The sequence below is a fragment of the Spermophilus citellus genome (genome assembly GCF_964194105.1).
Source record: "Spermophilus citellus genome assembly, chromosome: X".
Classification (NCBI taxonomy): Eukaryota; Metazoa; Chordata; class Mammalia; order Rodentia; family Sciuridae; genus Spermophilus; species Spermophilus citellus.
Window position 1 is genome coordinate 75046426 of NC_138190.1, and position 14101 is coordinate 75060526.

The 14101-nt window shown below is 46.5% G+C and overlaps 1 protein-coding gene across 3 annotated transcripts in view; it reads right to left on the bottom strand.

Annotated features, from left to right (window-relative positions):
• Positions 1 to 898: 898 nt before the first annotated feature.
• Positions 899 to 14101, bottom strand: part of LOC308638708 (voltage-gated potassium channel KCNC1-like) — a 38155-nt gene continuing 24952 nt past the window's right edge. For 2 of the 3 annotated variants that reach the window (XM_081276408.1, XM_081276409.1), the window contains 5 exons: positions 13979 to 14048; positions 4869 to 5089; positions 4466 to 4620; positions 3318 to 3851; positions 899 to 3077 (listed from right to left, as the gene is read on the bottom strand). In XM_081276408.1, coding sequence (XP_081132534.1) covers positions 2259 to 3077; positions 3318 to 3851; positions 4466 to 4620; positions 4869 to 5004 — 1644 coding nt within the window. In that variant the 5' untranslated portion in view covers positions 5005 to 5089; positions 13979 to 14048 and the 3' untranslated portion in view covers positions 899 to 2258. Of the gene's footprint in view, positions 3078 to 3317; positions 3852 to 4465; positions 4621 to 4868; positions 5415 to 13978; positions 14049 to 14101 lie in introns of those variants that run through there. The other variant, XM_081276407.1, reaches the window with a different exon arrangement.

Below are 14101 nucleotides of genomic sequence, written 5' to 3' on the forward strand. Positions count from 1 at the left end.
TTTAACATCCCACTTTTCTCACTCAAGCTGCCAAGATTCTGTGTAACATCCTAGCCTCAATTCCATCCCTTCATCCACCACCACCATTTCCACTACCTGAAACAGGGTGTAGTCTTGCTTAATTTTATTGCAAATTCTAATCATTCACCTATGATGCTAGTGAGTTAATAAAGATTGATGCATAATTTCTCTGAGGTCACAGAACTCCCAGCTCTGTCACTTTTTCCCTTGGGGAAAAATCACCTCAATATCTAGACTTTATTTTTCCCTATCTGTACCTTAAGGGTAGTGGACTAGAACAGTTGCTGAAAGCTGTAAATTGCTCCAGCATCTTCTACTTCCAGGCAGTAAGAATATAAATATTGTCTTTGATGGTTTTCCATGATTCTGGTTCTTTCAGTGCTCCTAATATGGAAACCCCTCCCCTAACAACCTCCCACCTTGTATAAGTACCCAGGGTTTCTAGAAGCATGCCCTAAAGAAGATATCCAAGCTTCTATTCCTCAACTCCTGGACCTGTTTTCTTCCCTTCCCCAACCTGTTCCTAATACAAACAAAAAGTTTTTCCTCTCCAAGTCAAGGTATCTGTGACTAATAATAGTTTATTGTAAGGACCAGACACATGGAAGGCAGCAAACTGATTTTTTAAAAAATATTTTTTAGTTGTTGATAGACCTTTATTATATTTGTTTTATGTAGTGCTGAAGATTGAACCCAGTGCCTCACACATGCCAGGTAAGTGCTCTATCACTGAGCTACAGCCTCAGCCCAGCAAACTGCTTTTTACCCTATCAAATAATTTGCCTAAATGTTCTTGTCATTTATTGTACCACTCTACCCCTGCTGATACCCGCATGCCTCCCCCAGAAAAAGCACAGACAACCATGGAATAGAGATATCAAAGGATATTTTATTTAAAAGTTTTGTAAACAGAATTATGCTCACAGCTTCAGCAACAGTGAGGGCTCAATTCAACCTCCCGGCTCTGCCTAGTTGCCTGGGTTACTTGTTCAGACAACCCAGTGGCTTGATTTGAAGTTAGACCTGAGTAGGTCCCTTCTGTCCCTCCTGGAAGCCAGTTCCAAGAGAGGTGCATGGTGGGGAACACCATGGGAAAGCCAGGAGGGAAGAGCACACAGGTAGTAAAAAAAAAAAAAAAAAAAAAAAAAGAAGAGGAAGAGGTTGGAAGGTGGGAATATTCAATAGCAGCGAGGATTGGAGGTAGACCCGTTGTGGGTACTGAAAAGTATTTGGAAGAAAAAAAAAGAATTGTAAAGGAGTAAAATTAAAAAAAAAAAAAGAAAAAAATATGGAAGAGGAAATTGTTTGTGTACTCTTGTCCACAATCCCAGTTTCCTCATTCCTGTCCAAACAATATGCAATGATAACATTTTATGTCTATTAGTGACTACATACTGTTATCATGACTGAGATACTGTGGTTAATATTGACTAATATATTTTGATTAATGATGGCTAATACTAAATCTAAAATATTATGAAAAAAATCAAAGGTGGGGAGAAGAGGGGATGAGGCAGAATTGGGCAAGGATATAATGGGATGAGGAGGTTATGGACTTAAGAGTGCTTCGGGTCCAGACGTGGCTGACCCGCATCTGATTGGAGTCTCTAAGACTCTTCAAAGGCCTCCTTCTGCCTCTAAGGAACATTTGTCCCAGGAGCAGTACGGAGACAGAGCAATGCTACAATCTGGCTATTCCTGGGCACTGAAAGTACAAATTGTCATCAATACCCATAACCAGTTGCTGTCAGATATTCACAGACCATTATCATTGATACCCACAGCCAATCACTATTGACATGGGCAACCAATCTTGATATACTATGGCTACCATCATGCAAAAGTCTCCCATCTAGACTAGGGTCCAGTTGGGCAGCAAGGGATGAGTGAATGTGAAGGGAGATCTAGTTGAGAGAGGGATATAGCACCAATCCAGGAAGAACTGTAGTCTATTCTTCCTGGTCATTCTGGTATTCAGAGAAGGGCCTAGGGTGGGGCAGGGGAATGTAAGAAGTAACTAGCCTTGTCCCTAAGCTCCTTCTTCCCTTGATGAGGATGAGGAGTCTGACCTATAGGTGATATTTATCTGCTCCTGACTAGCAGGAATTGCCATGACCTGGGGCTGCTCCTGAAGGATTCTTTGCCAAATCCAAAGCCAGAAATACTAATCTGTAACCAAAAACTGGCAATAGGAAGTACAGGAAGGTGGGCTCCACCCCTCTTGACCAATGGGCCTATTATAGGATCCCACTAGGCCTTAGTTTCTGGCGAGCCAGGGCTACAGCATAATAGCGCTGGAAGCGGACCAGGAGCACAGGCACCAGCAAGACACCAGTGCACATGCCCACGGTGGCTGTGACAGCAGCAGTGAGCTGGCCCATAGCAGAGAGTGGGTAGACGTCTCCATAGCCGACAGTGGTGAGAGTTATGACAGTCCACCAGAGACAGGTAAAGATGTCTCCAAAGTGGAGCTCACTCTGTCCTGGGGTTGACATGCCCAAAAGCTCCCCATAGAGGAAGAGTGAGCCAAAGAATAAGATTTCAGCCACCCAAATCAGGAGAAAGGCACACACCTCTTTCCAGGAGGAATGGAGAGTATGAACCAGGACTCTCAGGGCCAGGGACTTTTCAAGAAAGCCCAGGAGACGAACCAGCTTGAGGACATAGAGAGAACGAATGGCCCCAAGGGTGAGGCTAAGGCGAGGCTGCCGTTCAGCCTTGTCACCCACCACTAATTCCACCAGCACAGGGAACAAACAGAAGATGTCAGCCAGGTTGAGGGGGCTACACAGGAAGCGCACCTTATCAGGGCAGGAAATGGCTCGTGCAAAAAGCTCAGTTCCAAACCAAAGGGCACAGAGTAATTCCAGGTAGAGCAGGTGGGGGGCACGGCGATAAACAAGACCATTGTTTTGCTGCTGCTGGTTTCCCCCCACCCCCGCCCCATGTCCCATAGGAGTGAAGTTGGCAGAGAAGTAATCCAGCTGAACCTCTGTCTCCTGGAAGAAGATGACCAGGGCACACACAGCAAAGAGTGTGGAGATCAGGGAAAGGCACTGGGAAAAAAAGATGAATGTCAGAAACCTCATTTACCAGCCATCCCCACCTCCCTACCGACACTTCCACCCTTTCCCCCCTCCATTTTAAGGAAACACCCTCAAGTTTTCCTGGGGGGGGTTATAGATTTGGGCACCAAGCACCATGCCAAGTGCATAGTTATTGTGGCAACTTGGCAGGGCCAGGCCCTTCATAGATAAAAGTGTATAACAAGGTGCAACACATTGTTAATGAGTTACCTTCGCTCCTAGGGAAGACTGGGGTTGATCAAGAAGCACCCAGAGCCATGGCTTCCAAGCATTCCGCAGTCCCTGGCCTTCCATGGGGTTCAGCAGAAGACGTTCATCTAGGTGGGCGTTCTCACAGGCCTCCCAGGAGAGGAAGTCCTGGGTCCGGGTCTCCCTGCCACTTAGCTTGAGCCAGCAGCAAGGTGCCAAAGGCGCTTCCGCCAGGCCCCAATAAGCCAGCTCCTCCTCTAGGACATCCCGACAAACGTCATTGGGGCAGTGCAGCTGCCTAGTACGGTAGTAGCCCAGCACATAGCTAAAGAGCTCAGGATTACGGTCAAAGAAAAACTCTCGGACCGGTGGACCCTGAGCAGCTGGACTGCCAGGCGGGGGTGGCTCGGTCAGCTTGTAGAGGCGGGTGCCTGGGAAGGCCCGCACGGTGCTGATGTAGGTCTCGTGGCGCATGCCCCCCACGTTCAGGATCAGTTTATCATCCAAGCCCTCCATGGCAAACCGTGAGCCTGCTTCTCGGCTGGCTCGGATCCGCTGGCAAGAGGAGGGATGACAGGGATTAGGAGAGGGTCCTCCTGCCTTCCTCTCCCTTCCTTGGCTTGGCCAGGGCAGGGAGGGGGCTGAGGGCCACAAAAGTGATGTGGCAGCCCAGGGACCCACGAGAGGTTGCCCAAGATCCTCCTGGGTCTTCAGGAAACAGGAGGACAGCAAACTCTCAGGTGTAGTCACAGTGACTAGCCAGAGTCTCTCCTGGGCCTAGCAGTTCCAGGAGAAAAACCAGCCTAGCCTGGAAACAGATGTCAGTCAGGGGTCTTGGGAGACTCCTGGTGGCTCTGAGAGAACAATTGTGCCACCGTATACAGCAGGGTAAGTCACAGACAGGCAATTGCAGACTAACCGATCAAGATAGGGATAGGGGCCTCTCTTAATCCTCTAATGTCACCTTGAAAATTAGGGAGTGGGTAGGGTGAGATGGGGTTGGTTGGAGAAGTGAATAAAAAGAGAAGCCACAAAGGGAGGCTAAGTACCAGGAATGAGGAAATGAAGATGGAGGTGGCAGGGGAAGCTGGAGGGCCTTAGAGATCCCTAGGTCTCCACAGGGAGTAGGAAGTGCCTGACTTGAGGAACTGGCTGGGGGGCCGGCAGACCTGACAGCGATGGTTTTTGACTCCAACTCCCCTGGTGCCCAATGCCGGGCACTCTTCAGCAGCAGCACCAGCAGCCTCCGCAGCAGCAGCAGCAGCCTCTGCAGGTCTCTCTACTGGGCGCCCTAAAATTGCTTTGGGCTTAATGAGTTCCTTGCCTGGGAAGAGAGAGGGATAAAAACAGAGTGGAGGGGTGGAGGAGAGAGAGAGAGGGCAAGAGGAGCACAGAAGGGCAAACCAGGAGTTGTCAAAACACCTACTCAGACCAACATTTCAGTGTCCCCGAACCCTGACAGACAGCCTGCCTGTCTCCCATGTTTGTCCCTGAGGGCAAAAAAAGGAGCACAGGAAGATACCCCAGCTAAGAAACCCCACTCCCCCACCCAGCCAGTCCCTGCTCACTCACTTGGTTGTTTTGCGTGGTCCACGAACACTGGCAGAGAAGGGACCAGCAGCTGGCTGGGCGGTGGGGCTGGAGGCAGTTGGGCGGGTGGTGTGTCCGGCGTTGCCGCCGCCTCTGGAGTTTCTGGCTGCTCCTGCATGGAGAAATCTCAGGCCCTGGGACCAGGGTGTGCTCATGGAAGAGCTGGTGAGAAGTTGGGGCTTTCCAGGAGCCTCTTGTTCCTGCTGTGGCCAGAGGAGCAAGTGCTGAGATTCAACGACGGGACCTAGGGCTATAAGTGCCTCCGCCTGCTTGCTTAGGGAGGCCGTCCTGGCCCCCAGCCTGCAGGGAATCAGAAAAGCGACCCTGGCCAACTCTGCTGCTCCTCCTTCCTCCCCGGCTCAGTTCCAGCCCAGAGAAGAGGGAGGGGAGGAGGCAGCTGTAGGAAAAACAGGAAGTTAGGTGGTCAGGCTCCAGCCAAGAGGCCACCTCACAAGCCCAGCTAATATTTAGAACAACATTCTCCCCCGTCCCAACCCCACCTCCACCCAGCCTCGCTGTAATTTCCCACCCTCCCCCCCAGCTCCACTATAGACCCCCATCAGAAACCTGAAAAGGAGGAAAGAGTGTTGGGGGAAGGGGGAATGAGGCCCAGGGAGGCCAGATGTGCTCCTGGCTGCATCCAGCTGTTTCTGCCCACTCATTTTTCTTCCCTTTGCTCCAGAGGCCCTGGTGCCAAGGATGGGGGTAGGGATGGAAGAAGAGGAAGGTTAGAGGAACAAGAGAGAAGCCTCTTTGTCCCAAACCCCTTTGAGGGGAGACAAACCACATCCCCTCCTCTTGCTATCCTGCCTCACCCCTGCCTCCTGGACCCCTCCCCAGGATTGAGTCAGTTTCATATTTTGCTACAGAGAGTTTGCCAATGGAGCACCCAGATGATTCTAAATTCCAAGATAGCTCCTACCTCCACTCCCTGGCCCAGCCCCCATGCCTCTCCAGAAATTTCTATGAGGAATGAAGATTTCTACCACAAAACAACACCCTCCTCTCTTCTTCCTTTTCAGCCCATTCCCTCAGAGGCAGGCCCCAGATGGACTGAGAGTTTTAAGACATGCAGTCAGGCTCTTGTCTCTTCCTTCTTGGTCACTGCCTTGCTGTGGAGCTGGTGGAAGAGTATGGTCCCCTTAGTGGACATTATGGCTAGAATGGGGAAAGGGGTAGTGGTACCAGGGGCCTCTGAGTTTTGCTGTGACAAGCTTTGGCTCTACAGAGTTAAGTTCTTAAGTCAGTTAAGAAAGACAGACAATAACTTGGGCAATTTGCACTTTCAGAGTGGAGAAGGTAGAGGTAGCAGTTTTCTCTGTCACCCCTGTAAGCCCCCTTCTCTCCATACATCCTGCCCATCCTCTTTTCCAGTCCAGTTTTGCTTCTTGATTCTCTAAATCTGCCAGCCTCTTTCATGCCTGGTACTTTTGTACACAGTGTCTCTGTCTTCAAGACAGTGTCTCATCTCCTGCAGCTGCTAAAAACTGCTTTTTCTTCCATATCCATCTTATTGTCAACTATTTTGGGTAACTTTCCTTGATTCATTCCCTCTAAGACAGGTTCCTGTCTTCTGCATATTCATTCTCTCTCTCTCTCTCTCTCTCTCTCTCTCTCTCTCCTAGGAATTGAACCCAGGGGTGCACTACCACTGAGCTACATCCCCAGTTCCTTTTATTTATTTATTTATTTTTTAATTTTGAGATAAGGTCTTGCTAAATTGCTGAGGCTAGCCTTGAACTAGTGATTCTCTGGCCTCAGCCTCCAAAGTTGCTAGGACTACCTGAATTTGCCACTGCTCCTGGCCCTCTGCATTCTCACAACATGCTTTCTTTTTCTTTTTCTCTTAGAACACTTTTCATACTAGAATAGTATTATGTATGTGTACATTATATTAGTTTTCTAACTGTTGCTGTTACAAATTGTCACAAACAGCTGGGTGTGGTGACATATGCTTATAATCCCAGCTACTCATGATGCAGAAGGATCACAAGTTTGAGGCCAGTCCTGGCAATATAGTGACACCCTGTCTCAATAAAAAAGGCTGGGGATATATAGCTCAGTGGTAGAGCACTTGTCTGGCACATGAGAGGTCCTGTATTCAACCCCCCCAAAAACCAACCAACAAACAAACAAAAAATAAGCCACACCATTAGTTGCTGAAAATAACATGAATTTACTCATTTATTTATTTTTCGGGGTCCTTAGACATCTAACACAGGTCTCACTGGGCTAAAAGCAAGTTGTTGGCAAGGTTCTATTCTTTTCTGGAGGCTCTATAGAGGGTCTAGGATAAAAAGCTCTTTCTTGGCCTTTTCCAGCTTCTACAGGCCGCTTGCATCATTTGGCTTGTGGCCCCTTCCCGTATTTTTAAAATTATTTTTTACTTGTAGGTGGACCCAATATCTTTATTTTCTTTTTATGTGGTGCTGAGGATCGAACCCAGTGCCTCATGCGTGCCAGGCAAGCACTCTACCTCTGAGCCACAACCCCAGCCCCCCATTTCTGTATTTTAAAAGTCAGCAACATAAGGGTAAATCCTTGTTACACCTCTGATTGCCATTCCTGCTGCTTTCTCCCAATTTTTAGGACTCGTGATGATACTGAACCTACCTGAATAATTAAGGATCATTTTGTATTTATGGTCATCTGATTAGCAGCCTTAATTCCATCTGAAATGTTTATTTCACTTTTCCATGGAATATAGTATACCCATAACTCATGGAGATTAAGGATGTGACCATCTTTGTGAGAGAATTATTCTGTATAGTATACCCATCTTAACTGTGAGTTCCCAAAGGGTGGAACAAGGTACAACCTCCCTCACTACACTCCTTCCTCCAGCAATGTGCTTGGCATTAAGTGGTCACTCATCAGCTATTGAAGAAACACATTCTAATCTCTCATGGTTACAGAACTCCTGAACTTCTCAGAACACAGACTTCTTCCTTCCTTAAGTCTAACCTAAATCCCACCTAGTTTATTATCCTAATAGCATAGATAGTAGCTCCTGTGATGCCTCAGGCCTTTCGCTATTTGTCCCTGGTTGATAAGGTCTAACTGGAAAACAAACTAGAGATGGAGTCCTGCAAATGTAGTCACTGAATGGGAAGTTTTCCAGGTCTCCTAGGATGGCTCTCCCTTCCTTAAAACAGGGCCTCTTCCTGTTCCTTATAGTCAGGTCTTCTAAGTTTCTACCATCTGAGTTTCAGAAGAGAGTAGGAGAGTGGAATACGTGCTACAGGAAGAGTACTTTCCCTCATGGTGCCCTTCCAGGCTCTTACTTCTTTTGATGTGTGCCATGTTTACAATCAGGCTTGCCTGCCCCATTCAGTTTAATTTTTTTGTACCTTTATGTATGCATGAGAGAATAGGTCTTGCCTTCCCTAAGGACTGAAACTGTGCACATCTTGGAAGCCTGTCCTTTACACTCTGAAAATAGCTAGGCATGTGAAAAGGGCTCCATAAACTCAAAATCTGGCCCCAAACCATTTTTGCAAACTCTTCTTCTGTTCCATCCATGCACCTCAGACTAGTCCCTATTTTCCCAAAACAACATAAATATACCTATCTCCCATCTTCCAGAATATCTGCCTTTCCCTCTCCCTCCTTATCTTCCTCTGTCTAACCCCTTCCTCAAAGACATCTGTTCATCTTTTAAAACTCAAGTTAAAATAGTTCCTTCTCTGTGAAATCTTCCTTATCTGGTCAGAATTTATCCTTCCTACCTCCCCACATCCAGCAGTTTGTGTTTCTCTTTAGTAGAGGCTCCATTCTCTCTTGTGTGCTGGTTGTTTGTTTACTTATCTACTTCCCCACTGGCTGGTAAACACTTTGGGGGTTTATTCACCTTACTGTCCCACCCAACATCCACTCCACTCCCACCTATACCCCAACTTCACTTCCATCACACAGTGCCTGGCACCAAGTTCGTGGTCAGTTAGTGTTTACTCAGCAAATGAATGGCACCCTCATCTTTTTCTTGGCACCATGGGAGGCTCAGGAGAAATCCAGGTTCATGTGTTGCCAAGCCCTCCTGCTTCCTTGATGCCCCTCTTCATCTTAGCTCTACACATACCCTGGCCTTTGTGCTTTTTTCTGTACTCACCCTGTGTGGCCCCAAGGCACAAAATTGCATCATTCACATGACCACTGGGAGTATACTCACATACTTGCAGAATTATGAAGCTGGAAGGGACTTGAGTGACCCTCATCTGCCTCCTATTTCACAAAATGAGAAACCAAGGCTCATAGAAGGTACAGGATTTGCCCAAACACCCTCATCCAATTGTTAACCAAGTCAGAACCAGATCCCTGAAAAGTTTGCATGTTTTTAAATTGAGTTTGCTTTGCACACAGCCATTAACTGTACATAGAAAAGTGGGTAAATGGTGCCACACAGTGGCTAAGAGGCTTAGTTTCACCTAATAGTCCTATTCCTCGAAAGTGGAATTCCCAGCCACACCCTGCTCTCCCTTTTCCCCTGAAGGATGAGGGGACATGGGAGTTACCTTCTGGGATAACCCACTGGATATGCACATGGTTCCAGTTTCTGCAGGAAAGAAACAGGATCCACTCATGATCACTATGTCTTTACCAAGAAGGGTTGGGAGTAGGATAGCACTGAGCTTAGGAGTCAGAGAGTTGGGCTTCCTTTTTTTTCTGTTTTCTTTTTTTCATACTGAGATTGAACCCAGGGGCATTTTACCACTGAGATATATCTCAGCCCTTTTTATTTTTTTTTTTATTTTGAGATGGAGCTCACTACGTTGCGGAGGCTGGCATTGAACTTGTGATCCACCTGCCTCAGCCTCCCAAATTGCTGGGATTACAGATATGTGCCACTCCATAAAAGGGACTTGGAAGAGGGGACCTAGACCTTTTTTCCCTGAACCAGCTTAGAAATCTGTCCTTTGAGTCTTTAATGCTAGGTTGGCTGCTATTTTGAATATTTCTTTGCCACATCCAGGCTGCTAAGAAGTGCCTTCACATTCTGGCATAGGCTTTTCTCCCCAGAATATGCAGATCCAAAGACCAAAGGATCAGGGATAGAGAGGTGGACTACCTCAGGTTCTTATAATAGGAATATTAACATGCTAGTTTGGAGATTCAGAAGCTGAATATTTTCCTCTTTGCACAGAGAACTGCCCTCTAGTTGACCCTCAAGCCTTCCTGGTCCAGATCCTAGCAGGATCTTCTATATTGTACATCAGAGGAAAGAGAGGTTTAGTCTCAGGCAGAAAAGGGAAAGGAGGACAGGTTTTGTCATCTGCCAAGATCTGACAGCATGCTTCATCTGGGAATGGAGATTCTTGGAAGTTTAGGAGAAAACAAGAAGCTCCCTAGGGCCAAATGTAGGCCAGGGCCACCTGCTTGGCCCCTCGAATGAGCCATTGTACTTGACCCACAGTTGGCCTGTGGCTGAATGCCTGGATGGAAGGAAAGAGGGGGGGAGGAGTTGGGCTGCCAGGAAAATGAGGCCTGGCCCTAGCCAGGTTCCGGAATGAAATTGGGGGCAGATGATTGAAAATCAGGCAGAGGCCCAACAACAAATCAGGCAAGAGTCCTGGGGTAAATGAATCTTTCTTCATTCCTCTCCCATCTGGGTTGTGAGTTCCAGGAATCTGTCCAAAGGATGGGGCCTTTTTTTTTTTTTTTAAGAGAGAGTGAGAGAGGAGAGAGAGAGAGAATTTTTAATATTTATTTTTTAGTTCTCGGCGGACACAACATCTTTGTTGGTATGTGGTGCTGAGGATCGAACCCAGGCCGCAAGCATGCCAGGCGAGCGCGCTACTGCTTGAGCCACATCCCCAGCCCAAGGCTGAGGATGGGGCCTTGAGTGAGCTGGTTGCTGGCAGGCTGGAGAGGGAGGGGTGCTTAGAAAGCTTGGTGAGGGGGAGCAAAAGATGATTGTGGATGGAAAATAGAAAGCACCGGTGGGGGGGGGCAGTAAAAGAGGTTTAGGCAGGGGGCCGAAGAATATTTTGTGGGCTTAGGTAGAATTTATGCAGCCAACTGATGTTTAAGTGAAATGATCTTGAAAATCAATTTCCTGGTTGGCTAGGAACTCCTAGGAATAAAGTAAGACACCCTTCCCCACGCCAAGGACTCAGACCACAAGTTCCTCTTTTATCCATTTTCCTCCATAGGCCCAGAGCACATGATACCATTGAGGATGCTGGTTCTGGAGGTGAAATGGTTCTACCTCTTATCATCTAAGCCATTTATATACACAGAGATTCCATATAGTACATCAATCAGCTACTTTCAAGTCTAACACTCAATGAGAACACAGGGGCAATCTGGCCATGACAGGTTTCTACCTGGATGGCCATCTAACTAGTACCTCATAGCTCTGTGAGGTTGGTAGGACATTTTACAAATGAAGAAAATAAGGCTCAGAGAGATGAAGTTAATTAACTCAGAATCTCAGTGCTGGAGGGATCACAGATCATTGTAGTCAACAATGTTCAACTCCCTACTCCTTCCACTCCATAGTTCCCATTTTCAGTGACTGGGGTAGCAGTATATAAATTCCTGCCACAACCTGGAAGTCACCAAAAATTTCAAAGCCTATTAGGTATGGGGCATTAACTAGAGACATAGGGTTTAGGCTGAGTTTAGAGAAAAGCTGACATTTGGGGTATTTACTATTCCCCAATTTTGGGTTCTTACATAGTTCTATCTTATTTGTATCAGACATTTTTTTATATTATAACAAAATCAAGAATCAAGGGGAAGAGAGAAAACCCTTTTGAGCATAGGGAATAAATAACACACCATGGAAAGTTAAAAATAAATCTTTATTATAAAAGCATAAGGGCCAAGGTGAGGATCAGGGAGATGGGTAGAGCTGAGGTTGGAGGGAAAGGGGAAGCCTAGCCAACTTAATGGAACCCAGAAGTCTTAAAGAATATCCAGCTAGGCTGGACTTAGGATTTGGGGTGCTGGTAACAGGCAGCAGCACTGGGGTCTTATCCCAATTTTGAGTACTGCTCCATTAGGGTAGCTTTGTTCAGACCATCTATGTTAGTGGTTCCCACATTGCAGATAAACTTGTCATTCTTTGCCAGAATGGTAAAGACTGAAATAAAAGAGAGGAATCCAGATCCCTTCCAGCTTGAGCAGCACTTTTGGAGTTGGGGGCAGGGAAAGGGGATTATCTAGAACCAGAGAATTTAGCCCTAGAAATAATTTTGTCAGTGTTGTTATTATATAAGTAAAAGCTGCTATACATAAGACTACTTGTAGGAAAACTGGAGCCCAGGGAGAAGTTAGTGTCTACATGACATTAAAACTAAGCAGATCATTTGGTCAGTTTTGGTCAACTTGATTCACCTGATTACTTCAGTGGAAAACAATCAGGCAAGCTTCTTGGCAAAAAACTGACAAAATAAACAGTTCCTCCAACTAAAGGTTTTGCTTTTCCACTCCTGACTTTTGATTCATGGAGACAATAAGTCTGGACTTCATTTGATTTTCTGGTAATTCTCATCTCACCTGATGTTCAGCAGAAAGGACAGAGGTACTCTTGTGCCACAGTCCCCATTGTTCCCTCTGCCCATCTGCCTTTGACAGGCCTGGATCCCATCTCTAAGAAGCAAGAAGAGGATCCTATGGGATCTCAATCTTTCTTTGTCTCTCTTTCTCTCCCTCTCTCTTGTTTTTGCTTTCTTCCTCTCTTTCTCCCCTTTCCCTCCTTACTTTGCCCATGGAAATATGAAGGGCTCTGACTCCTAATCTAGGACCCAACTCTCTATACACTGCTGCCCCTCTGCTAGCAGGGGCTTCATCTCATCCAGCCTATATACTCACTGTCTTTGTCAGTAACCCTCTGCCTCTGGGGAGACCCAGGAAAGCATAGGAATGGAAATTATTTCCTTTCCTTCTCTTAATCTAGGGAAAATTTTGGTGGGGTGATAGAGAGAGCTATTTCCATGCTGAGGGAAGCAGTTCTCCTGTTTCTTGTCCTGGCCCCCTCTTAGAGGACACCCTCTAGTAAGGAGGCCTCAGTCTATTTCAAAGCAAAGGAGGTCAAGGTATTTTATAAGGAGCAAGGACAGGGAACAGAAAGGAAGGTAAGGAAAAGGTAAGGTGTAGGGTCTTTTTCAACCGAGGTTGGCAAGATCTCCAAATCCTCACTGACCCTTCAACTGCATTCTAAAGATCCTGGGAACAATATATCACTCTACAACATCTGCATCCTCTCTACCTTGCTTCATTTTCCCCCAGGAGTTAGAGAGACATCTTTTGTAGAGCCAATTTAATTGAATACATTTGTGAGTATTCATTTCAGATGTTTGTGGCCAAAGAGTGATAGGCAGGAAGCTAAACAATACAAGAATGGTGGGGAGGATTGTTGGGGAAGGAGAGTAGTGAGTAACAGCAAAGGGACCAAAGAAGTTAAGGGGAAACAAAGGGGGAGAAGGTTGTGCACAGGGAGCTTTAAAAAAGACATAGGGCTGAATATCTGCTAGAGAATCACTCCCTGTTCCACTTGTACCCCATGTAGTGCTGCTCTCTAGTCTAATTGGAGGATGGCACCTCAACAACTGGATAGATAGGGCCTGCCTCCTCAGTGAGTAGTGGGCCAAAATGTGATTCCCCCTTCCCAGCTTCCATGAAAACACTCCACCAAGAGAATACCTAATAAATATGGCCCTGCTAAAGTATACATTAGTGAGATAAACTCACAGCTTGAAGAGGGATCTCAAGACCCATCTAGGTCACTGCTCCTTCTCTACCACCACTGCCTTGGAGGTGAAGAAACTGAAAGGGAAGTTACTCCAGCAAGTTGGCCACACCTATATGCCTCTAGCTTAAGGGAAGATGAGAAAAATAAGGGTACCAAAGTCTTCTGTAACCATGAATGCTTAACACAAAAGAATACTTCCCAGTGTTACATTTTTGAAATCCTGGTAGTTTAGTGGGGGACATCTAGGGATGTTCCTGCACCCACATCAGAAGATGATGAAGAGGCAGTTTTAGGGTACAGAATTCTGATTTTGGACCCTGAAAAGCAAGTTAAGACCCCATACACCCTTAGTCTCTTTGTTTCCATTCCATCAATCCAGATCACCCAACCTCCTTACCTTCACACAGGAGAGCTACACTTTTCTTCCAGAGCCCTGGAAATAACAGGCAACAAGTTGACAATGTGTCCTAAAAGAAGCAAAAGCCAGGGAAGGAAAGGGTTAAGAGAAGATCTTGGCTAG